Here is a 25979-nt window from a genome sequence, read left to right as displayed (position 1 = left end):
CCCCACCCACACATCCACCCCCGGTGTATAACTTCATGGTCGGCCCTCTGTACCCACAGTTCCTCATCCACAGATTCAGCCAACTGCATGTCTTCTGTTACTACATATAATTGGATCTGTGCAGTTCATACCTGTGTTGTTCAAGGGGCAGCTGAATTATAAATGCATGATAAATGCTTTATTTAGAAAAAGAAAAAAGAAATGGGGTGTTCCTGTCATGGCACAGGGGAAAGAATCCGACGAGTAGCCATGAGATTGCAGGTTCGATCCCTGACCTTGCTCAGTGGGTTAAAGATCTGGCGTTGCCGTGAGCTGTGATGTAGGTCGCAGATGTGGCTGTGGCTGTGGTGTAGGCTGACAGCTGTAGCTCCGATTCCACCCCTAGCCTGGGAACTTCATATGCCCCCGGTGTGGCCCTAAAATAAATAAATAAATAATAATAAGATAAAAATAAGAAGCAGGGTGTACAGAGAATAAAGAGGGAGTTATTCTACATTAGATCGGATGATAAGGGGGTTATTCTGCTTTAGAGAGGTTAGGAGAAGTTATTCTACTTTAGAGGGGTGATTACTCTACTTTAGATAGAGTGCTTAGGGAAGGATTCTGAGAGGGTAACACTGAAACTGAGACCTGAGGGATGGTTAGGAGCCTTCCCTGCCAAGAGTGGGAGGAAGCGTTTGCAGAAAGCAAGAACAGCACATGTGAGGCCCTGTGGCAGGAGGGACATGACACAGTCAAGGAAGAAGGCACGGTGAGTGGGAGGAGGGTGGTGGTAGGCTGAGGTCAGAAACCTTGGTAGGAGCCAAGTCATGTGAGATTTTTTTGGTCACTGTTAGAAGTTTGGCCCTCGGGTGCAGTGAGAAACTGGTAAAGGGATTTAAGCAGAAGGATGATGTGGTCTTACTTACTTGTTTTAAAAGATGGCTCTGGGAGTTGCAGTTGTGGCTCAGCAGGTTAAGGAACCTGACTAGTATCCACCAGGATGCGGGTTTGACCCCTGGCCGTGATCCCTGGCCTCGATCAGTGGGTTAAGGATCCAGCATTGCTATGATCTGTAGTGTAGATCACAGATGCAGCTCCAATTGGACCCCTAGCCTGGGAACCTCCATATGCCGCACATGTGGCCCTAAAAAAAAAGGAAAACAAAAAACAAAAAAACAAGGTGGCTCTGGCTGTAGATCCTGGAGGGAGTCAGGAGTGTCGGAAGAAATTCCTGGGTGATGACCCCAGCTGTTGGCGTCCTCCTCTGGGGCCTGTGGGTATTGTGGCCTAGAGCAGAAACAGTGTTTTTCCGTGACTCCATTTTCTTGATTTTTCTTTCAGTCTCTGTGAAGATGAAGACGACGAACTGTTTAAAGGGGCAACTCTGAAAGTTGCGAGCCCCAAAGCACAGGCTGAGGAGGAGGATGATGACGAGGTGGTAAGGAAATCCCGGGCATTGCCAAGTCCTCCCGCTGCCCCTGGGGGGCCCCTCCCTCCAGCCCGTGAGAAGAGGAGTGCAGCGTGTTGGTGGCCCACTCCCTGGGCTCTGTGTGCAGCGCCCTGCGGGAGCAGGCTTGGGGCTGGGAGGGGGCGGCTCTGTGAGCACGGTGGGGACGGTCAGATACCACTTTATTCTTGAAAAAGGGTCCCAGGCGCTGCTCATGCAGCAGTGATTTCTACTTCCAGTAAGAAAGTTGGGCTCCTTAGTCCTCTGTTAGAATGCCGAAGCCTCATCCTCTATTCTGCTAGAGCATCCTTGGTGTTTTGGAAGGGACTTTGAGGGTCTTCCTGTCTGGCATCCAGACAAGATGTCTGTCTTTATTCATAGACAGAGAACCTAAGGCTCAGAAGGATGGTTTACCTAAAGCCAAAGAGTTCATGGCAGAGCGAGGACTAAAACCTCAGGGTCCTAGTAAGACCATCTGTTTCTGAGCATTTGCTGCTTCCAACCTGCCACCTTGTGTTTTCATCACCACATTCCTGGGCTGAAAATTGGTTCAGCACCAATAGCATAGTCCCACTTCACAGAGTTGCAGAGTGAAGGGCAGGAAGGTGAGTTGCTGACAGAGCCTGGGTCGGAACCCTGATGCTTGCCTCTGCGGTCCCCGTCGTGCTAAGTTAAAGCATTCTTGGCATTTGTTGTGATGGCACTTAGAGTAGCGCGAAAAGTAGACAGAGAGGACAGAACAGCTTCAGGCTCACTGTGTCATAGGAACAGAAATACGAGGTGAAGGGGGCAGATTTTCTCCCCACATGTATCATCAACCAGAATTGTTTTTTTGCCTTTTGCCAAACCCTTGGGAAAGTGACAGAGCTGGAATCTGGCTCATGTGTACCAGCGCCGTCCTCTCTTTCTTGCTTTTGACTAGGGAAAGCAAACCAGTTCATTCATTCATTTCCCCAAGCTAAATTTTCATTTGAGAATTCTGAATATGAATTCTGCACTTTAAAAAAAGAAAGAGGGAGTTCCCTTGTGGCTCAGCAGTAACAAACCCAACCAGTAACCATAAGAACAATTAGATCCCTGGCCCCTCACAGTGGGCTAAGGATCTGGAGTTGCCTTGAGCTGTGGTGTAGGTCACAGATGCAGCTCCAATTGGAGCCCTAGCCTGGGATTTTCCGTATATTACAGGTGCAGCCCTAAAAAAGAGAAAGAAAGAAAGAAAAGCCAATTTAGTATCTCAAGTGATTGCCCTAACTGTAGTTGGAATTTTTTAATTAGCACTATATTATTGGTATTAATAGTAATACCATCGAGTTAATGTCTATTTCTTGGGTATTCTGAAAACTTCTTGACAGACCTTTAATCATTCTGTCCATCAGTGAGGTGTAGACGCTTTTATCCTATTTTATTGAAAAGAGGACGAGGGTCGGGCAGATGAAATAACATGCCCAAGGTTACACATAGCTAGTAGAGGCAGAGCCAGAACTTTAGCTGGAATAAAACAGAAGCAGTGAGCTACATTTTAAAGCCCAGACTATCAGACTTTAGAGATCCCGTAACTGATGCCCAGAGAGATGTACAAAGTCTGTTAGTTGATGGTGGAGATGGAATTAGCCCAGGGACCTCTGGCCACATCCCGCTGCCTTCCCTTTGACTGGCCCTCTGAGGACCGATCCTGGGCCGGGGGAGTGCACCAGAGCAGCAGGTACCTTACTAGAGATTCCTCAGTGCTTGCCTGTCTCCAGCATCAACCCCTGCTATGCCTATGGGACCCGTTCCCTGCCAATCCAGAAGATAAAGGCCAAGGGCACAAGTCATGGAAAGCGGGGAGTTTCCTCATGGCCCGTTAGTCCCCCTTAGTCCCCTACCTGGCTGTGGGTGTGAGGGAGGGGCCAGTGAGACCAGGGGTGTGAGGCTGTGGCCTTGTGTTCCTGGGATTTCTTCATCTCAGGATTCTCCACTTGGTGATGTGGCCAAGCCTCTAAATTCAGCTCTCAAGTGAGGGGCCCACATCCAGAGCCACAGGCCACCTCAGGCCACAGTATTTTTTTTTAAATGTGACTGTATTCTTCTCAGCTTCCCTTCATCTTCCTGCATCTCTTCCTTTAGGGCTGCTCAGCTTCTGTTTCTTAATCCTACTCCTACTCTCTCCATCTTTTCCCACATGAAACGTGTAAATTACTGCATGAGAGGAACCCTGTCTAGTCCATCCATTTGTTTCTCAAATAAATGACAAAATTAGCCAAACCCAGTTGGTCTTCTTGTCTCTGTGTTGAAAGATTGCCTCCCTTCTCTGACCGCTTGTCTCAGCTTTATCTGGAAGCCTAGGTTTGCTGGCCTCAGGGTTAGTCCTTTCAGTAAAACCCAAACTAACAACCTCCTTTCCATCCTGGAGCCGGGATCAGACGCCAATCACGTCACCCTGCGCAGGTGGGAAGTCCAGCGGGGGCAGGACCTAGGGGGACTGACTGCTCTTTCCTGTTTTGTCAGAGCATGAAGGGACGCCCGCCCCCAACACCCCTTTTTGGAGATGATGACGATGACGATGACATTGACTGGCTGGCCTGAAGACCCAGGAAACCGGTGCAAAGGTTTCTCTGCCGACCCTTCCCTGAGCATGATTTTGCACAGCCAGCCCCGGGTCTAGACAAGCCCCAGGGTGAGGTGAAGGTGAGCTTTCTGAGGACAGTAATTCAGATATCCGAGTTAGCCAGCCTCTGAGCCCCTGCCTGGCCGGCAGAAGAGGAGTGAGATCCTGTCTTCAGAACGCCGGTGGTCAGCAGCCCACCGTGGTCCTGCCTCAGTGCCCCGTGGAGGAAGGGCTGGGGGCTCCCCTCCAGCCAGTCCCTGCGAGAGTCCTGCCCTCTCCCAAGCTTTTATTCTCTTAACTCGTGGACTGATCTGCCTCTCAATGCTCGACGGTGTCTCAGCCACAGGATTGTCACCTGGGGTGAGGTCTCCCCAGTAGAACCGAGGGTGGATTATACTGTCCAAGCCAGGATGACTTAACAGCCTTGCCTGCAGTCCTGAGACGTCTTGTCTTTTTTCCTGCCTTAAATCTAAGAGGTCAATGAATATTTGAAATTAACAAAACTAAAATAAATGTCTTCAGTGAAAGTTAACTCAAGCTCTTGGGGTGAAATCAGATTTGTTTCTGAGGGCTGTCTGTGCTCCCTCTCTGGGACTCTAAGGGTAGGAGTTGTAGCAGATCTGGGTTGGTTAGTATGCTTGAAAGCTTTGTGAGGTGTTTGCTTTGGTACCTAACCCTGGAACTTTAGAAGGTCACCACTCTGCTATCCCAGCTCATCCCAGCTACTTTAAGGCTTGGGGCAGCAGGGTTGTCTGAGGACCAGTCCTGTTGTCTACTTGCTGCTGCAGGTGTAGTCCTACACCCTAGGGGCCATGCAGAGGAGGCTGGGGGTAGGGGGGGTCCCTGTGTTCTACTGTCGTTCATCATGGCACCTGAGAGATTGAGTCTTCACTTTGAGAGCAGCTTCCATTCCCTCTTAGTTCAGGCCCAGGATTATGCAGGGAATAGTAGTGAGAAAATGTCTGTAGTTATTGTATTTATTTCAGGACTTTCCAAAGACCATGCAACCAGTCTTCAAAAAATGTAGAGTAATTTTGGAGTTCCCTTTGTGGCTCAGTGGTAATGAACCTGACTAGTATCCTTGAGGATGCAGGTTCAATCCCTGGCCCCACTTAGTGAGTTAAGGATCCGGCATTGGTGTGAGCTGCTGTGTAGGTCACAGAAAGCAGCTCGGATCTGCTGTGGCTGTGGCTGGGAACTTCCATATGTCACAGGTGCAGCCCTAAAAACAAAAAAATAATTTCAATAAAAAATATTCCCTTATTTAAAATGTTTATCAGGTAGGAACCTGAATGGCATTCCATCTGACCTGACGTCGTCCTTTGTGGCGACAGCCTTGAGCCTGGGAGGCAGTAAGAACTACCATTTACTACAAATAGGCACTGCTGTGGAGTAATTTACACAGACTATCTCATCTCCAGCAACCCTCGCAGAAGACACTGTTATCCATTTTATAGTGGAGACACTGGGGCATGGAGCGGTAAAGTAACCTTTCCAAAGTTACCTAGCTTGTTGGCAGCAGAACAAGAATTTAAATCCTGGCCATGGGATTCGAGAGCCTGGGCTCTTGGCCACCACAGCAGCATTTGTCCTGGGTTGAGGGAGGAGGGGAGTGATGTTTGTTAGAAGTACGGGCTTGTAGGCCTCACAATATCCTGACACAGAATTTCTGCCCTCTTAGGGTAAAATACACAGACATGAGAGTTTTCAGCCTCCAGTGTCTGCACTCACGCCCTTGTTCCACTGGGTGGGTGCTGTATGGCTATAGCCAGTTATCCTCTCAGCCTCAGCCCTCATCTGAGTTGATGAATGGACTTGGGGCCAGGCTGCCTGGCTCTGCCACTTATTAGCTGGATGACTTTATTAATTTCTCTGTGCCTCAGCTTCCTCATCTCCAAGACAAGGACAAAAATAGTTTCTACCTTGTTGTGGGGATTAAATGATTAATATTGTGGAGTTCCTGTTGTGGCTCAGTGGATTAAGAATCCGACTAGTATCCATGAGGATGCGGGTTCAATCCCAGGCTTCGCTCAGTGGGTTAAGAATCTGGCATTGCCATGAGCTGTGGTGTAGATCACAGACGTGGCTTGGATCCCATGTTGCCATGGCTGTGGCATAGGCTGGCAGCTACATCTCTGATTCGGCCCCTAGCCTGGGAACTTCCATATGCCGTGGGTGCAGTCCTAAAAAGCAAAAAAAGAAAAGTTAATATTGAAAAGTGCTTAGAATACTGCCTGGCACATGATAAGCAATGCATAGGTGTTAAATTCAAGTAGAGAAAATACCACCTTTTGTGACTTGGTTCTGAAGAATGTTGAAGTGCCTACTTAATCTGGCCTATAATCCATTTCTCTAGAGCACAGATTAAAAAAAAAAAAAAAAAAAGCCCTCCATGTTTTGAAAGCTCAAATGTATTACCACGTTTGAAGGTAGACTATCAAATTGAAGAGGCTGCCAATCAGTTTGCCGGTGCTCGTAGGGATGTTTGTTGCAGTGCCCCAGGCGAGGAGCCTTAGCTGGTCAAGACTTGTAAGGGGATGCCCAAGCCTCCATCAGCAAGACGACGGCATCTTACAACTGTCGTGACATCCATTTCCAGGCGTACATGGGGAGGATGCACCGGTCAGTACTGAAGGCCTCACATACGAGACTTTGTTGGAGCTGCCTCTTACTGTAAAGATTAAACGGTGGTGTTGCTGTTTTGCTTGTGCACTCAGGGAGGGAAGGCGCTAATACTCATGCCCACCCGGGTCCTCAGAGTCCACAGGACAGTTATTTTTCTCAGGGCAGGCTCACCGTTAGTACCTGTCACGTGAAGGAAGGAACGGCTTGGTGACTAGGCTGGCATTGGGAGTGTCTGCCTGAGGGCACAGCACTCCAGATTTTGCTGGGCAGAGTTGTCCTCATAGCAGACACTCAATCCTTGGCCCTCCTGCCAGCACTGCCAGCTTCGTTTGCCCCACTCAGCTCCTGCAGCTGTTGTCAGGGTTATGTGAGCTTGCTGTTTAGATGAGGAGAAACAGAACTGCAGTCACAGGCTATTTAAAAATATATATTTATTAAAATGCGTCTTTCTTTTTCAATTCCCAAAGCTTCAGACCACCTTTCATCCGGCCCGTGAGGTACCTGAGTACAGACATTACAGTATACAGCAGTGATTTCCTCTCCCAGTACCACTTCTTTCCCTTTTTTTTTTTTAAGTGAAAAGGTTCAAATATCTGAAGAGCCCTATCTAACTCTATAACATAATGCTTTGGTTTGATTACTTATTGCATCTTCAGTCGGTACCCCCTGTGGCTTACTCAGTAGTTTAAGTGAATCATGTTTCCCCACCAGATTATGAGTGTGAACAGTAGGTAGTAAATAGCATTAGTATTAGATGTTATTCAGTGCAGTTCTTGCTCTTGCATAGAAGAAGGATCAGGATAAAAGGAGGTTATTAAGGCCACAAGAGCTACCGGACACCTGAAGGCATTGAACTATCTTCTTCCCGCAGGCAGTGTCATCTGATGGGAGGAGTTCCCTCGGTTCAGATAGGTCAAGGCCTTGAAAACAGTCCTGCTTCTCTGCTTTTAATCTGCTGTCACTTCCTCTCCCCAAGAAAGGGAAACAGGTCCCAGCAGATGCTGCTATGATCATGAACAAAATAAAATCATTTCAGTAAAAATTTGGTTTTGTTATTAATGTGCAAAATTGCCAACCAGGCATTCAGTGGGAACAATGAGAAATCTCAGTTTGTCAGCATGATCCACAGAAGGCACAATCTTCACCTGTCCCAGGGCAGAAAGGTGAGAAAAAGGAGCCACCGCATCTCTGTCCCCGAGAGGCCGAAGTCAGGAATTCCAGTGGAAGGTGCTCCTCTGCATAAGGCACAGATCAGGAGAGCAGAGGATATCCAGGTTCATCACCCAGAACCATCTCCCTGTCTTGATCTTTGGAAATTCGTAAGTTTTAAGTCAGATAAGTCCTCACGGGCTCAGCAAACCTGCCCCCTGGTTCTGGTCTCTCCATCCTCCCTCTGGTCACAGCAGCCTTTTTAAGGCACAGACTGACTATGCCTGAGCTCTCTACAGGCCGGCTGAGGAGCCGCAATGGCCTCTGAACTCCAGGGAGCATGCGCTGGCTTCAGCTGAAAGTTTTCAGGAGCTGAGAATGGTGTGAGACTAGCCAGCAGAAGAGACAGAAGACATGAGGCTGGAAGATAAATGTTTGGGGAAGGGGCCCCTGCTCTCTCCAGCCCTTAGTTCCTGCACAGCCCTCACGAGCTAAGTCATGTTGAGAAGTGGGTAGGCCAGGTAGTAGCCCACACCTGAGCCCAGGACCACGCCAAAGAAAATCCACGTGTTGTAGGACATCACAGCCAGCATCATGAAGTAGCCAATGACCACCTGAGCGACGTGGAGTAAAGACTGGCCAAAGTGACACATGAACCACCTAGATAAAAAGAAGAGCCAACTTAATGTTGGTAATGAGCTGGAAGCTAGGAACTGGTGTCAGGAAGCAGGGCAGCTAAGTTACAGGACCATCTGATTTATAATTTATATGCTTAACCCAGGAGAGATTTTCTTTTTAAAAAGTATATCAAAAATGCCTGAGAGGATTCCCATCATGGCGCAGTGGGAACGAATCCAACTAGGAACCTTGAGGTTGTGGGTTTGATCCCTGGCCTTGCTCAGTGGGTTAAGGCTCCGGCATTGCCGTGAGCTGTGGTGTAGGTCATAGACACAGCTCAGATCTGATGTTGCCGTGGCTGTGGTGTAAGCCAGCAGCTGTAGCTCTGATTGGACCCCTAGCCTGAGAACCTCCATATGACGCTGGTGGGGCCCGAAAAAAGAAAAAAAAAAAAACTGTAAAAAAAACTACTGTATAGGGAGTTCAGGATAATCACTTCTCTCCCACATTTATCTCTGAGCTTCCTGGTATCCTGGGCAAAAAGGGAAAATGAGACATGTAATTATCAGTAAGGCAGATTTTTTTTTTTTTTTTTCCGGAATCTACTGTGAGAAACAGGATTACAATTTAAGGAGCATGGACTTTGGTGACAGAACAATTCCTAGCACTGCCACTTAACTAAATGTGGCTTAGCACAAATGTCCTAACCTCTCTGAACCTGAATTTGCTCATCAGTAAAACAGATATATTGGTAAAACAGGTATAAGAACACCTGCCTTGCAAGGGGGTTGTGGGTATTCGAGGCACACACAAAGAAACAGGCAGGCACATTAGGCCCAGCAGGAGCTGCAGGGAGGGCAGAATGGGGGTCCTAGGCAGCTGTTCTATCAGTAATGGGAAGGGAATAAAGGAGAGACAGGGAGCCCCCAGCCAAGCTGTATACGATGCTGACCACAGTTCTTATTTGTGTAGGGACAGCAGATCCAGTTTGGGGTTTGGAAGCTTTTGTGACCTAAGGAAGCCTGCTGAGATTTGGGGGAGGGCTGGGTGGACACCCTTGTTGCAAGACTGAGGCCTGCACCAGAGTCCTAAAGATCAGAGCCTCCCACGTGGCTGTTTTGAAAGCTCTGGCCTGAGCCTCGGGAGAGCTGGGCTCTAGTTCACCTCACTACTGACTGTAAGCACTTCAGCAAGTAAGTCATGGTCCTTCCCTGGGCCTCAGTTTCCTTTCTGTGAAGTAGGCCTGATACCCTGTGGGCCCAGCCTACCTCTGAGGGTGAATGCAAGGACACTGCCTGTTCCCCACCCCCTCTGCTTGTTACCTGAGATGGGTCCTGCTGTCTGGGAGTGAGTCTGAACTTGAATCCTGGTCTGTCTCTTCGATGAGCTGCTGCCTGGTGGGTGTGGACAGGCTCATCAGGGCCTGGAGGAGCAGCCTGGCTTTGCCAACCTTGAGGCTTTCATACAACACAGCCAGGAGCAGGACCACCAACACCGAAATGGCCATGCCTGTCAAAAGAAGCTAAGTTACAGAGACCCAGCCAGGCAAGGGAGCAGTGCTCCCCTTCTGGCAGCTTCCCTGGGGACCTGGCACAGGTGGCAGAAAAACACCTCTCCGCATCCCCTCTGAATCTGTTTGTTCTCCCTCGCATCTTCTCCACCCTTGCTGGGCTCAGAACCTCCTCGCTGTCTCTTTCCCCCTCCAGCCCTTTCTTGGTGGGATTGGCCGACCAGAGTGTGACTCTGAGATACAGCTCCGATTAGACCCCTAGCCTGCGAACCTCCATATGCCGTGGGTGCGGGCCCTAGAAAAGACAGAAAGACAAAAAATAAAATTAAAAAAAGTGAAGCTGCCTGAAAAGGCCAGGGGCTGGGGTGGAGAAGCTCTATACCACCGTCTCCAGCTACACCCCTGGAAGGCAGCCCAAATCTCCCTCCTGACTTCTTGTTAAGGGAGGAGCGTGTATAGCAAGTTCCTGTTTACATCTGTGTACAGGGAAAAGTCTGGAAGCAAGGAGATACAGCAAAGGAGTCATAATTATTGCAGCAAATCAGGAAAGTTTATTTTCTGTTCATCTAACTTTCCGAAGTTTCTACTGTGTGTATTACTCTTACAATAGTGGGGAAAACCCAATAAAGTATTTTACAGAAAACACTAAGTGCTTATTGGAGCCGCTGTGTAAAATTAACAGCTACTTCTCTTTTGCCAGTGGAGGGATACTAAATGGTCCTGCTATAGTATTTTACTGGGCTTCCAGGAGGAAATCATTTGCCAAAGATGCAGGTGTTTAAAATACGAACTTACATATAATTGCATGCACATGGTACAAATTCAAAACAGTACAGATGGGTATACTGTGAAAAGAATTCTTCCCAGGCCAGTCTCCCAAAAACCTCTGCTCCCCTCCCCAAAGCAGCCTCTGTTAGCAATTTCCTGTGTGCTTAGCTTTTCAGGGATACTCAATGTATGTATAAACCTTTGTCTAAATGACAGCACCCTATCTGCACCCTAACGTCATGGTCGTGGCCCCACTATACATTGTGTGCGGGCTCCCCTTAACTCACACAGATGTACCTTATTTCTGTGGCTTCATAGCATCTGTGGCATATATTTTCAAAGGATGGCCACCTCCCTATATCCCACCCCATGCTCTTTTTACAATGTCAACATCCTGCCAGCAAGTGGTGGCATCTGTGTTTCTTCTTTAGCCTAAGTCTTTGTGACTGCCTCATCCATTGGAGGGCAGTGATGCTCTGTGATTTCCAAGGCTACATCTTAAAAACTAGGCATGGGGTTTTTTCTACCTTGTTCTCCCTTTTTTTCCCCCCTACCTGTTTCTCTTGGGACACTTAACTTGCTCTTAGAACCCAGTCACCTTGCCACAAGAAAGCCCAGGCCACAGGAGATGCCACAAGTAGGTATTTCGCTAACAACCCCTAATGGGGTACCAGCTAATAACTAGCTTCAATCAGACGCAAGAGTGAGGAAATCTTAAAGGTGACTCCAGTTCCAGCCACTGACCATACCTGCAGGAGAGACTTTGAGGGCTGTTTAGCTGAGCCCAGTCAACTCAGAACCTTGAGAACAAATAATAAAGTGACTGCTATTGTTTTAAGCCACTAGGCCTACCCTATAATAGATGACTGGAATGGTAACACATTGTAGGGAAGACCATAATTTATTTGATCAGCCCCTGCAATGATGGCCATTTGGGCTGCTTCCAGTCAGTTTTTAAAATGCTGCAATTACTTGGAGTTCCCGTTGTGGCTCAGTGGGTTAAGAACCTGACATAGCACCTCTGAAGATGCAGGTTCAGTTACTTGGAGTTCCCTGGCCTTGCTCAGTGGGTTAGGGTTCCAGCGTGGCCGCAAGCTGTGGCACGGCTCAAGGAAGCAGCTTCGATTCGTCGTTGCTGTAGCTCCAATTCAACCCCTAGCCAGGGAACTTCCATATGCCTCAGGTATGGACCTAAAAAGCTTTAAAAACAAAACAATTACTTAAGTGGAAAATATAATTCCATCAGGAATTAGTGCCCAACTGTCTTTTCAAGTCAAAGGAATATTATTCTCTTTTAAATTGGTGTCTCACTTGAGGTCAAAGGCTGTAGCAGCTGCTCTGAGCTTCTGAGCTCATGCTTGACAGTGAACCCTGTATGAAGGAGGTACTAGGAGGCAACAAGAGGCCTTGATCTAATTCTGGCTCTGAGGCTTACCCGATGGATGACCCTGGATGAGCTTCTTCCCCTCTCTGGGCTTCAGTTCCTGCCCCTGTAATAGAGGGGAAAGCTGCACCCTCTAGCCTCTCCCTGGGCCTTAGTGAGGATCAGTGGGATAACAGCGCCCTTGGAAGTCTGAAGGGCAGTGGCTGCCAATGGGAATTCTAAATGCAAAGTTCCCACTCAGTGTTTTATGCAAGATGAGTCAGGCCCACTAAAATGTCCACAGAGCATAACCATAGAGAATCCAGGTTTCCACTGCCTGGAGCTAGGAGACTTCTGAGTCTGAGTCTGGGTTTCCTGAATCTTACCTGCAGGACTGTGGACACTCCAGAAATCAAAGAGCAGCACTGCCTGATCCGAGAAGATGAAATGCATCTGAAAGAGAAGGGACTCTGCATCACAAGGGGCTTATTAGGGCGGTGGAAAATTGTGTTCCCTAATGCTCTTCAGCAACCTCTTCTAAAGGCCTAGGAAAATGAGGTCACTGGACTTAGGTGCCGGAAGGGCCACTAGGGGGTCATCAGGGCCGACCGAGGCCAGATAGAGTAGGGACTTGTCCACGCTCCCACAGAGGATCAGCAGCAGAGCTATAATTGAGCCGGCCCTGCTGCAAGGGAGGTGCTGGGAGGGGGAGGGCTCCTTCCTGGGCCAACCAGGTCACAGTGCTCTCCAGTCAGGCTGAAATGTCCCCTCCATGCCCTCCAAAGCCAATCGGGAAGCACTGGACCGAGGAACAGCTGCCTCTTCCTTCCCCGGGGCCCCAGCCATTCCACCCTGGCAGTATTGATTATGGAGAGCCCGGCGCAGCTGTCCTCACCATACCCCACACCTGTTCACTCGACATTCACGAAACATTTGCTGAGTCCAATTCTGTGCCCAGCATTACGGACGAAGGCGAATGTCTCTGCCCTGGATGAGCTCACAGTCTCATGGAAAGAATGAAGGAGCGAGGAGCACCAAAGCACCTGTCTGAAAGCTCTTCTCAAAGAGCACCTGGTCCACCCTGCGTTTGGGTGGTAGCAAGGGCTCTTCATACACTACATTTCACAGCAGTCTCTGTGGGCCAGTGAGGCCCATCTTACCAGGGGGAAGCTAGGTTCCGAAAAGTTAAGAAATTGGCTGAAGCTCACAGAGCTAGTGAGTTGGCAGAGCTGGGATTCAAACCCGAGTCTAGTTGGATCACTGTGTGTCCATGCTGCCTTGAAATAACCAAGGGAGAACATGATGGAAACTGGACAGTGATTCTAAATGCCCACACCAGACTTAATGACTATGTCTGACAAGGTTAAATCCAGACAGATCATTCGGTCCCCTCATGGGGAGTTCCTGTTGTGACTGGGCAGAAACAAATCTAACTGGTATCCATGAGGACACAGATTCAATTCCTGGCCTCACTCAGTGGGTTAAGGATCTGGTGTTGCCATGAGTGTAGGTTGTAGACGAGGTTCAAATCTAGCGTTGCTGTGGCCGTGGCATAAACCAGTAGCTTCAGCTCTAATTCGACCCCTAGCCTGAGAACCTCCATATGCTGTGGGTGTGGCCCTAAAAAAACCCAAAAATCAGTTCCTTCACAGATGGTAAGTTTCCCTCTAGTCACCAGGTAAGACCTCAGCCAGCAGAAGTGGCTCTGCAAACACTGGCAGTGCTCACCCAGCTAAAGAGATCCTGGCTGAGTTGGGCTTTTGCCTTCAAAGACAATGGCCAAATATTAGAATCCTCAACATCAGAGCTAGAAGTATCCTCAGAAAGTTCCGGCTTTTTGGGGTGGTTGGTTGGTTATTTGTCTTTTTAGGGCTGCACCTGTGGCATATGGAAGTTCTCAGGCTAGGGGTCAATCAGAGCTGCAGCTGCCAGCCTACACCACAGCCACATCAACACCAGATAGAAGCCGCATCTGGGACTTACACTACAGCTTATAGTAACGCCGGGTCCTTAACCCACTGAGCGAGGCCAGGGATCGAACCCACACCCTCGTGGATACTAGTCGGCTTCTTAACCTGCTGAGCCACAATGGGAACTCCAGAACATTTTTTCATTGAGATACAATTGACATATATTGGTTTCGCGTGTACAACATGATTCCATATATTGCAAAGGGGGCATCACAAGAAGTCTAGTTAACAGCCCATCTTGACACAGTTATAGTTTTTCTTTCTTGTGATGAGAACTTTTAAGATCTACTCTCTTAGCAACTTTCAAATATACAATACTGTGTTGTTAACTACAGTCACCACGCTATTCCATTACATCTCCAGGACTTACTTTCTCAGAGACTGTTTAGTCCCTTGGTTTTCAACTTCTTTGCCAGAGAACACCAGCAAATAAAATCTTCCTTGTAACTCCATTGTGTAAAACACAGGGATCTGGGAGTTCCCTTGTGACCTAGCAGGTTAAGGATCCGGCATCGTCATTGCAATGGCCCAGGCCAGGAACTTCCACATGCCGTGGGTACAGGCAAAAAACCCCTCAGGGCTCTGGGTGAAGGGGGGAGAGAGGTCTGAGCTCTGCTAAAATTCCATGTGAAAGGAGTTCCCGTCAAGGCGCAGTGGTTAACGACTAGGAACCATAAGGTTGCGGGGTTCCTATCCCTAGCCATGCTCAGCTCAGTGGGTTAATGATCCAGCGTCGCTGTGAGCTGTGGTGTAGGTCACAGACGCAGCTCGGATCCCGCATTACTGTGGCTCTGGCGTAGGCTGGTGGCTACAGCTCTGATTAGACCCCTAGCCTGGGAACCTCCATATGCCTCAGGTGCGGGCCTAGAAAAGACAAAAAAATAAAATTCCATGTGAAAAACTCCAGTCCCTTTCTAACCCCTTATCATTTGCAGATAGGGAAAAGCAGTCCCAAGAGAAGGGATTTGTCCAAGACCTTATAAGAAGAAAAAGGAAACCTATGCAGTCTATGAAAAATCACAAGGAAGAACTCCAAAATAAAAATAGCTTTTTATCTCCCTAATATGAAAGTGCTACTTGCTCAATGTAAAAAGCTGAAATAGTACCCCAAAAGAGTAAAAATCACCTTGCATCCTACAACCAGAGATAACAGTGCTCAGACTTTTTTTTTTTTTTGCCTTTGTTAGGGCCACTCTCACGGCATATGGAGGTTCCCAGGCTAGGGGTTTAATCAGAGCTGTGGCCACCAGCCTACACCAGAGCCACAGCAATGCAGGATCCGAGCCACATCTGCAACCTACACCACAGCTCACAGCAACACCAGAACCTTAACCCACTAAGCAAGGCCAGGGATCGAACCTGCATCCTCATGGATGCTAGTCAGATCCATTAACCTCTGAGCCACGACGGGAACTCCAAGATTTCAAAAAGAATATCTGTTGAGGTGGCAGAATGTTCACAGAAGATTGATATGCAGAAACGAACAGGTACAAATCATCCTGTGAAACTCCATTTATACTAGAATTGTGCTCATTCGATTTCAGAAGGCTGCGGCACCATCTCTGCAGGTGGAATAGCGGGAGGTGTGGTGCCTTTACTTCTTTGAGTTCACTTGATAAAGCAGTTGACATGATTAGAATGTCCCCTGTGGCTAATTAATCAGGAGGTTCCATAAATGTGTTCCTTCTAACATTCTGGGGCCTGGGCCAGCCACCTCAGGGGCCCCAAACCCAGTGGACCTGAACACCCAACAAAGCAGTACAATTTGTTCAATCAACAAACACTGTTGTGCTAGAGGTACAGGTGCTGGAGATAAATGAGATAAGTCCTTGGCCCCCAAGGTGCTAACGTCTGTTAGGGGAGAAGGAAATGAACAGTTATTTCAACAGGGTGTATGTATCCAATAAGACAGATGCACAAGGGAGCCCAGTGGTGGTACTGGGGACAAACACCTCTGGGAGACACCTAACCCCAACTGGGGAGGCAGGTGGCTAGGACATCTGCTGAAGGAGGAGAAGCAGCCAGAGAAAAACGGACAGTCCAGTATTTCCAAGCTGGACGTGTCCACACAGAGCGTCCAGCCCCCTGGGGAGTAAGAAACCTGAGAGGGACAAAGACTCACCTCTCTTGCCTTTTCACAGGAGAAAAAGATTCAAATCAGTACACCCAGACTTGGAGCTTCAGTTTTCAGCTAAAGATCCCGGCAGTCAGATATGCAAGGAGCAGGCCTTGCACCCTGTGTCGCTGCTTAGGATAAATCTGAACCTCCAGCAGCGGAGTTTAATCTGTGCCTCATTCAGGGCCCCACCCAGCTAGGGAGGGGCTGTGGTGAAGAAGAGGGCAATCAAGGGACTTGCTTTCTTCTTTCTCATTTGGGATTGCTTACCCTTTAAGAAAAGCACCCTCATTTATAAGCTAAAGAGCTTAGACGAAGATTAAGGTCCCTGTCAGGCTGTTGGCTCGTTGGGGAACTTTTCATATAAGCTCTTTCCATGCATTTCCCCTTTTAGAGAAACGGCAGGCGGTTGGTGTGGACGTTTGACTAAACGATCTACGTTGGCTTCCTGGTTCTTCAATTTTATGACATTTTTTTATGGGATGAAAAAAATCGCGTATATGACTTTTTTATTCAAAGACCAGAGTTTTGCAAACTGTCATTCCAGCCCAGGCGAACTCTATCAAGAAAACGCTTATCTGAAACACTCTAACCCAAGCGTTGGGAGGATGGAAAGTAGCTGACTCTGGGATTCCCCACCTGCCCCAAAAGAATCAGACCACGAACTTGCCAAGTCCGGGAACCCGCCCGGGAGTATGCGCCCGCCTTGGACACAGGCTGAAATGCTCCGGTGATTCCCTCATCGTGGGAGAATTCCTGGAATCTCCCCCAAGTCACTGCGCCCAGGGCGGGGGACTCCGGGACTTGTCCCCGAGTCCTCACCCACCGCCTCCCCACCCTCAGCCGAGCAAGGACTGCTCGTAGGCTGGACTGACTCCCAGCAGGAGGGACAAATAAGAAACCTCCAAAGTCGGGCCAGCTCTGCCTCCAGCGTCCCCCCCAGCCCTGTTCCCGCAGTTGACAAGGCTGCAACACACCCCCTGACGGCCCTCGGCCAGGGGCGGCGGGCACCTCGAGGTGCCCAGGGGCGGCTGCTCCCAGAACCCCGCCCCGGCGTCCACTCCTCTCGTCAGCGCGGGACTCACCGCCATGGTGAGCGCGCTGGTTCTGCGAGGCACCGGGACAGCGTCCGCTCGCTGGGGTCTCGAGCTCCGAGTCCGGCCCTTCGCCGAGGCGAACACTACCCAAGCCGTGTGGTCACGTGACGGGTCGAGGCGCGCACGGGCTCCTGGGAGTTGTGGTCCTCAGGGTGCGCCCCACTCCCCCCTGCCTCAGGCTCACCCACCACTCGTTGGACCTCCTGCCCGGCCCCAGAGCCCCAGCCGAGTGGGCCGACGGGCCAAAGCCACCAGCGTAGCGGTTTCCCTCCTGCTTTCTATTTGGTCCTTTCCTGTTTTGCACTTGACTTGTCTTAGCAATTATCATAAAAAGATTTATTGCTTGTTGTCGTAAACCGTGCGAAGCCTAACACATGTTGAGCTAAATATTGAAATACCATCCTGCGGACTGGATAGCAACAAATTAGAAGCAAATTACAGAAAGTATGCCCCAAGATTTTAATTGTAGCTCCCCCCCCCCTTTTTTGGTCTTTTCCAATCTAGGTGAAAAGCAATATACAACTGTAATCTTAATTTGTATTCCTTTGATTACTAGGGCTGTAAACTTTTTTATTATTGGTATTTCTATGTTTCTATATTGTCTGTCCATTTTGTCCATCTGGTTTAAGGGGGGTGAACTTAGGAGGGGATTTAAAATATAATTCAGTAATTCTTTGCCAGTCCTTCCATGTGGCAAGAGGCTCCTTAGACAAACCTGAACAGAGTCAGTACTAGTGGACCTAGAATCTGGCGTGTGATCTCAGTTCAAATCCTTAGCCAGCAAGTACTGGCCATGGGACCTCTGGCAAAGGACTTGACATTTCTGAGCCTTGGTTTCCTGGTCAATAAAATGGAAAGAATAATAGACTCTATGTCATAGAGGTATTGTAAGGCTTAATGAAGATTTGTGTGTTAAATTCTCAGCATAGAGCCTGACAGTGGGAGCGTGCTCAAAAAAAAATGGTAGCTCTTGTTATCATAAGCTGCAAATATTTCCATTCTATTGTAACCAAGCAGGACCCTATGGGGCCTTCCCAGGACAGATGCCTCCTCCCATGTCCTCTCCCTGCCTCTTTGTAGAAAAGCTATAGTCTCCCAGGCTTCCCCGGAGTCACAAAACCTGACTGGAGAAATAGTGATTGAAGGGGTGTAAACATGTAGTGATAAAAATAGCTGTTGGGGAGTTCCCTATGTGGGGCAGGGGAAAGAATCCAACTAGGAACCATGAGGTTGCAGTTTTGATCCCTGACCTCCATCAGTGGGTTAAGGATCTGGCGTTGCCATAAGTTGTGGTGTAGGTCACAGACACAGCTGTGGCTGTGGCATAAGCCAGCAGCTGTAGCTCTGATTAGATCCCTAGGCTGGGAACCTCCATGTGCTGCGGGTGCAGCCCTAACAGTAAAAAAAAAAAAAAAAAAAAAAAAAGCTGTTGGGCCAGGAGAAACTAAGAATTTAAACAGTCAGCCATGTGGCAGTCACAGAATCTTTAGTTCCTCCCTGAAATATGTGGATAACAGTATCTAATCCAAATTTCCCGAATTGTTTTATAGATGCTAAAACTGCACCCAATAAAAGTTAGCTAAGCTCCTAGATGACCATGAACATGCAGCCCGCAGACCTACTGTAGCCTGAGGATTAATAATGTTGACGCCACCCTGTTACCGTCAACAAATCTGAGCACTGAACAGGAGCTGATCACATACCCTGAGGCTCCCCTCTCTCACCTGACCTTTAAAAATGCTTCCCTGAAACCTATCAGGGAGTTTGGGTTTTTTGAGCCCCACCCCAGGCCAGTTCTTCTTCAGCTCTGCAATAAACCCTTCTCTGCGCCAAACTCCGACACTTTGATTTGTTTGACCTCACTGTGCATCAGACACACATTTTGTGTTTGATAACGCTGCGAGAGGAAGCCATTGCAAAGGCCAAACCCTTTGCTCTGGATCGCATAGTTTCTAAGAGCTTCAATCTGAAAGACAGTGGGAGTTGAAGAAAGTCAGGGATTGGGGCTGCCTCAGGGCAAATGCCCCACTGTGGCCCTCACTATGAGGAGGTCTGGGAGGGCCTGGCAGCTCTCAGGGATGCGCTAGGCCCCGTGGAGGAAGCAATGGGGAGAAGAGGTATTCTTGCAGAATCTGGGCCCCAAGAGCTTGGCAAATTGGGTGTAATTTTTCACCTGAGTCTCACCTGGGATGTCGGAGTAAGAAGATTTGACCTTCAAACAAGCAGACTCCCGGGCATTCCCCATCCCCCTACCCCCAAGGAAGGATTGTCAACACAGCTTTATTCATTTGACTGTTGTTGTTGGCTTTGATGCAATCTGATGACCTTCACACTTAGTTCTCACTTTCTCACTTCCTCGTGTGTGTGTGTGTGTGTGTGTGTGTGTGTGTGTGTGTTATGGTAATAACAGCCCTACAGTTCTTTTTTTTTTTCCTTTTCTTTTTGGGGCTTCAATCTGTGGCATATGGAGGTTTCCAGTCTAGGGGCTGAATCAGAGCTCCAGCTGCCGGCCTACACCACAGCCACAGCAATGCCAGATCCGAGCCGAGTTTTTGACCTACACCACAGCTCATGGTAACGCGGGATCCTGCCGGGGATCGAACCGGAGTCATGGATACTAGTCAGGTTCGTTACCACTGAGCCACAGTGGGAACTCCACAGTCCTACAGGTCTAAAGTGCCCCTTTTCTTTCCAAGCCACCAGAGACTCCCCTTCTCTGGCCCCCAGGTAGAGAACTGGGTGCTGGCTACAGAATCTCAACGGGTAAGATAAAACCTCAGCTGGCCAAGCCTAGGTCTACACATGGCAAGGGTCTTTTTCCAGATTCTCTGCTTTGACAGCCTCTAGCCTCCCCTCCTCCCAAGGGACAACAGAGAGTGTGCCTTTGTCTTTCCAGGACACACCTAGAGCCCCAGGCAGGACAGAATCCACAGGCAGAAAAGATTGTGCTGCCTTGAGTGTCACAGAGGTCAGCCAGGGGCTCTTTAAATGGGGTGCTCAGATCATGCTCTGGTGCCCGGGGGTGGGAGGTGGGGGAATTCAACCAGTCATTTCTCCTTTTGAGACTCACTAGAGGAACTTGACGTCTCATGAAAACCTCACATGCGCAAAATGTTATTTCCACAGAATATCTGGTCATGATGGGCAAATAAGGCTGTGTGATCCCATGGAAACCACTCTCCCTCTCTGGGCCCCGGTGAAGGGTGGAACAGGTGATGCCGTCGTACTGCCCCTTCACAGGCCCATGATCTGCAGTTGTAAGTGAGCCTGAGGTTGGGGATGAACGCTTTATGGCTAGGACTTTTGCATATTCTACATGGAGCTCCTTTCAGCTAACCTCTCCTGTTTTCCCGCAGACCTCTACTATTTTATTTTTATTTTTGGCTTTTGTCTCTTGAGGGCTGCATCTGCAGCATATAGAAGTTCCCAGGCTAAGGGTCGAATTGGAGCCACAGCTGCCGGCCTACACCACAGTCACAGCAAAGTGGGATCCGAACCATGTCTAAGACCTACACCACAGCTCATGGCAACACTGGATCCTTAACCCACTGAGCAAGGCCAGGGATCGAACCCATATCCTCATGGATACCAGTCGGGTTCACTAACCACTGAGCCACGACAGGAACTCCCAGACCTCTACTATTTTATATTTATGCTATGAGTAGCGTTATGTGCAATCCATCCATAATACATAACACAGCGTCATGCATCTGCTGTGTGTGGCACAGGGAGAGCATGCACATCGGAGGTTGACCAGAGTATGGAGACAAGACTCCGTGTGTGTGTGTGTGTGTGTGTGTGTGTGTGTGTGTGTTGTACACTTTGTGTTGGTGAGGCTGGAGAAAGCAGGCAACCTGAGGCCACGTTTAAAGTCAGGAGCTCAGGAGTTCCCGGCATGGCTCAACGGTTAACGAACCTGACTAGTATCCATGAGGATGTGGGTTCGATCCTTGGCCCTGCTCAGTGGGTTAAGGATCCGGCATTGCCATGAGCTGTGGTATAGGATGACGATGCATCTCAGATCCTGTGTTGCTGCAGCTGTGGTGTAGGCCAGCAGCTACGGCTCCGATGAGACCCCTAGCCTGGGAACCTCCATATGCCACGGGTGTAGCCCTAAAAAAGACAAAAAGCCAAAATAAAGAAAGAAAAAGAAAAGAAAGTCAGGAGCTCATTCTGGGACAAAGAGCCACCAAAACGTCAATGCAGGTTTGTATGTTTTTCTGCCTGCATTTTCCTTTTTCTTTCCAGAATGTCACTCCCTTGGGGAATCCGCCCTGACCACTCTATTTAAAACTGCAATTTCCCTGGTGTCCCTCACCTGCTTACCCTGCCTTATTATCTTTCCAGGTACACATCGTCCCAGAGCATGCTATATAATTTGGTTATTCATTCTTTCTCTACACTCAAACAGAAGCTCAAGGAGAACAAAGGATTTCTGTATTTTTGATTCAGGAAGGCACTCCTAGTCCCTAAAACAGTTGGTGCCACCACACAGATTGTCCATAACCACTTGTGGCATGGATGAATGAACCCCAGTAGGGACACGATCTGTGTTTCATGGCCTCGGAGAAAGGAAGTGGCAGAGAGGCAGACTCTGAAGCATGATGGTTTTGCTTCCTGTGAGAGTTGCCGCAGGTTTGGGCGGTTTGGGGGAGCAGGGCAAAAACAACTGACCGCAAAGCACATGGAAAACAGAGCTCCCCACCCCGCGCTGAGTTCCACACCACTTGTGGGCAGTCCTGTAATGCCCTCAACGCTGGCGACGGCTCATTCCAGAGGCTGGGAGCTGTTGTTCTGGGCCCTGTTGTCCCTGAGAGTGATAGTCGGAGCCCAGGTTCCTCCCTGCCTTGGACATCTCTCTGCAGTGGCTCTGCCATCCCCAGGCCGCTGAGGTGTTTCTTCATTCCTGAAGGTGAGACTGCGCATCCTGGGTTGGTGAGAGAGGGCTGTATTCCTTGCATTTCTTGGCTTGCAGGCACCTTCCTCTAATCTCCAGGGCCCTTAAGCCAGCATCATCTGATCACTCCTCGAATCTCACCTCACCTTCTCTCTTCTGTGTCTAGTCTCCTTCTTTTAGGGAGAATCATGTGGCATTTAGGGCCTATCCAGATAATCTAGAGAATCTCCTCAAGAGCCTTAATCTAATCACACGTGCAAAACTCTCCTTTACCATATAAGGTAACATTCACTGATGCCCGGAATTAGGACCTGGATTTTTTTTTTTTCTTTCTTTTTTTTTTTTTTAATAGCCAAACCTGCTGCATATGGAGTTCCTGAGAGATGGGTCAAATTGGAGCCTATGCCACAGCCACAGCATCAAGGGATCTGAGCCATATCTGCAATCTATGCTGCATCTGTGGCAATGCTGGATCCTTACCCCACTGAAGGAGGCCAGGGATCAAACCCGAATCCCCATGGTTGCTAGTTGCGTCCTTCATCTGATGAGCCTCAAGGGGAACTCCAGGACCTGGATAATTTTAAGTGTTTTTAAATTTTATTTATTTATTTATTTATTTTTAATTTTTTTTTGTCTGTTTGCCTTTTCTAGGGCCGCTTCCGTGGCATATGGAGGTTCCCAGGCTAGGGGTCCAATCGGATCTGTAGCCACCGGCCTACGCCAGAGCCACAGCAATGCAAGATCCGAGCCACCCGTCTGCAACTTACACCACAGCTCACGGCAACCCCGGATCCTCGACCCACTGAGCAAGGCCAGGGATCAAACCCGCAACCTCATGATTCCTAGTCAGATTCGTTAACCACTGCGCCATGATGGGAACTCCATAAATTTTATTTAATTTTAAATCAATAAGCCATTATTTAGCCTATCACAGAGAGCATCAGCATTTATAGCTTTCCTGCTTGTCTCGAAGGGTCTTGAGCCAAACTGGAGCAGGCAACAAGACTACAGACAGATAAAAAAGAAAAGAATGCTTTGCTTGGGCCTCGCTGGGAGGGGCAGTTCTATGTAGACGTGTTCATTCTTGAAGCCAGGGTTGAGGAGGAAACACAGCTAGGATGCTAAGCACAGGCTTGCTGCCCGACCTCATGGGGATCCTGGATTTGTCTTGACAGGTTCCTTCCACACCTTCCCTGAGGTCATCCACACCAGCTACTGAGGGCGCCCAGGCCCTGCCTGCCTGCCTCCTGCAGGAAGACTGAAGAATTTATGTCAAGTTGAAGCTAGCCTGTGAGATCAGGTCACAGCCGTGACTCAGAAGCCAAGGGAAAAATCAGATGACAAGCAGGTGGTACTTTATGTATTTACTCAACAGACACCACACACTGTTTTGTGTTGCAAAACAAAGACGCACATGGAGGTTTAGAGATCAGGGAGATTTTTTTTTTTTGGTCGTGAGTACCCAGAGGTCCAGGCAGCTCTACTGAATGTGCCTGAATGTGCCCTTCAGAGAACTCCCCAGTGATTGGCAGGGAGGGGTCAGCAGAGCATTGTGGATGAGGGGCCACCTGTCCCTGGATAAAGATGTGGATGTGTGTGTGGTGAGTGTGTGTCTCTCTTAGAATGCTTGTGATTGAGCACATGTGTAACTGTGCACGTGCGTTGGCTAGATTTATGATTCTGTATTTGTGAGTCGGAGTGAGTGGTGAGTGTAAGTTTGCATTGAAATGTGGGTAAATGTTGGAATGGTGTGTGTGTGTGTGTGTGTGTGTGTATGTACACATGGGTACTTCAAATGGGGGGAGAAAGGAGAAAGGAATAGCCACTTGCCGTGGGCCACCAGAAAGCCCCCAGCAGGTACATCTGGGACATGAATGCTGCAGGGTTAATGGACAAACCACATCTCTGGTCCTTTACTTAACAAACCCTAGGACTGGTGCTGCTTCCGGCTGGAGCCAGGGTTGGTTACCATGTGCCTCTCCAGGCCTAGGGCCAGCCTGTCTGGGTTCCTACACTGATCAGCTCTTGAAAGCTTCCTCTCCTTTCTTCATGCTGAGACCCCTTCTCTATAGGTAGACTCTCTCCACCCACAGGCCCCTGCCTGGTTTGTCAAGGGTGGGCAGTAGGGCGGGGAAGACCAGGCTGTCACCTTCTGCTTCTGGAAATATGGATTGAGCAGGGGAGTTCCTGTTGTGGCTCAGTGGTTAACGGATCCGACTAGGAATCATGAGGTTGCAGGTTCTATCCCTGGCCTCGCTCGGTGGGTTAGGGATCTGGCATTGCTGTGAGCTGTGGTGTAGGTCACAGGTATGGCTTGGATCCTGCGTTGCTGTGGCTCTGGCGTAGGCCAGCAGCTACAGCTCCAATTAGATGCCTAGCCTGGGAACCTCCATGTGCCGCAGGTGCGACCCTAGAAAAAACAAAACAAAACAAAAATACAAAAAACAACAACAGCAAAAAATGGATTGAGCACAAGAACCTAGAGCATGAATGCTTTGTGTGGGTTTTTGTTTTTTGTTTCTTGGTGTGTGTGTGTGTGTGTGTGTGTGTGTGTGTGTGTGTGTTTAGGGCCACACCTGCCATACATGGAAGTTCCCAGGTTAGGGGCTGAATTGGAGCTGTAGCTGCCAGCCTACACCACAGCTCATGGCAATGCTGGATCCTTAACCCACTGAGCAAGGCCAGGGATCGAACCCGCACCCTCATGGTTACTCGTCGGATTTGTTACCATTGAGCCATGATGGGAACTCCTACTTTATGTTTCTTTAATTGGCACACTAGGCAATGTAATCAGGGCTCAGAGAAGGCACAGAAAAAAGAGAACAAAGAAAGAGTATGACCTTCTCACAGAACTGTATGAAGCTTCTCAGAGCGTTTATGGTTTGGGAAGAGCAATAGATGGCCAGTGCCATCCTTTGGAGAAGAGACATGGACAGGACTAAAGAGGGACTCAGACTACAAGTTGAGACTTGGCTAAGCCATGTCCCAGGTGTGTGACCTTATATAAAGTTGCACAACCATCTCTGCATCTCAGTTGCTAGCTTGTGAAATGAGAGATAAACCTTGTGAAACAAAGACCTTCTCTGCCCCCTGCACAGGGATGCTGTGAGGATGAGCTAAGGTAAAAATATGCCTCAGTCTCACCTTGATAAACTGTAAAGTGCTGTGTAATATGAGATAAAAGCATGTGGAGAGAGGCAGGAACACATACAGAGCTCCGATTGTGCTCTGATGACTGGCACTCATTGCCACGAGGACTCAGGGGACTTCGGTCAAGGTCAGACACATCATGACAATAACTTTTTGTGAGCTGCCAGCTGGACCTGGATGTCTCTCTTCAGTGTGTTTGGCTCTGCAGTGGGGGACTGTCAGGCTTTGGGTTCCTTTACACATGCAGGAGACTCCTCACCCAAGTCATAGCCACCTCCCCACTCCCCACACCATATGGCTTTAACTCTCTCACCCCTTACTATCTTTTTTTTTTTTTTTTTTTTGGTCTTTTTGCCTTTTCTAGGGCCACTCCTGTGGCATATGGAGGTTTCCAGGCTAGGGGTCCAATCGGAGCTGTAGCCACCGGTCTGCGCCAGAGCCACAGCAATGCCAGATCTGGGCCTCGTCTGCGACCTACACCACAGCTCATGGCAACACCGGATTCTTAACCCACTGAACAAGGCCAGGGATCGAACCCGCAACCTCGTGGTTCCTAGTCGGATTCGTTAACCACTGCACCACGACAGGAGCTCCAGTAGCCGTATTTATTAAGCGCTCACCTCTGAGCACTAAGTGCTCACAACCATCTTATGAGCTGGACGCTATGATTAGGTTTAGTTTATAGATGAGGACCATTAGG

General features: G+C 48.9%; 2 protein-coding genes across 5 annotated transcripts in view; one reads left to right on the top strand and one right to left on the bottom strand.

Moving 5' to 3' along the window:
- Positions 1 to 4553, top strand: part of FKBP15 (FKBP prolyl isomerase family member 15) — a 60267-nt gene extending 55714 nt beyond the window's left edge. For all 3 annotated transcript variants that reach the window (XM_021067627.2, XM_084991997.1, XM_084991989.1), the window contains exons 27-28: positions 1324 to 1420; positions 3917 to 4553. In XM_021067627.2, coding sequence (XP_020923286.2) covers positions 1324 to 1420; positions 3917 to 3994 — 175 coding nt within the window. In that variant the 3' untranslated portion in view covers positions 3995 to 4553. The remainder of the gene's footprint in view (positions 1 to 1323; positions 1421 to 3916) is intronic.
- Positions 4554 to 7055: 2502 nt separating this feature from the next.
- Positions 7056 to 17337, bottom strand: SLC31A2 (solute carrier family 31 member 2). Of its 2 annotated transcripts, none has more exon segments than NM_001244427.1 (4): positions 7056 to 8450; positions 9731 to 9917; positions 12436 to 12502; positions 17221 to 17337. In NM_001244427.1, coding segments are annotated over 4 exon segments (429 nt in total). In that variant the 5' UTR covers positions 17227 to 17337; the 3' UTR covers positions 7056 to 8281.
- Between the last annotated feature and the right edge of the window lie 8642 nt (positions 17338 to 25979).

The sequence above is a fragment of the Sus scrofa genome, chromosome 1 (assembly GCF_054392235.1).
Source record: "Sus scrofa isolate SSC_HxYL_T2T_F1_AM1 chromosome 1, Sscrofa_HxYL_maternal_Yorkshire_Landrace_v2.0, whole genome shotgun sequence".
NCBI lineage: Eukaryota > Metazoa > Chordata > Mammalia > Artiodactyla > Suidae > Sus > Sus scrofa.
Note: the sequence above shows the minus strand (reverse complement) of the source record. Positions and strands in the feature narration are given on the sequence as shown.

Excerpts from the sequence above, each read along its gene's own strand:
- SLC31A2 (XM_013993750.3), bottom strand. The coding sequence starts at position 12,502 with ATGCATTTCATCTTCTCGGATCAGGCAGTGCTGCTCTTTGATTTCTGG. Across the intron at positions 9,918-12,435 it reads GAGTGTCCACAGTCCTGCAG|GCATGGCCATTTCGGTGTTG; the intron begins GTAAGATTCAGG and ends TTCTTTTGACAG. Across the intron at positions 8,451-9,730 it reads GACAGCAGGACCCATCTCAG|GTGGTTCATGTGTCACTTTG; the intron begins GTAACAAGCAGA and ends CTTTTTATCTAG.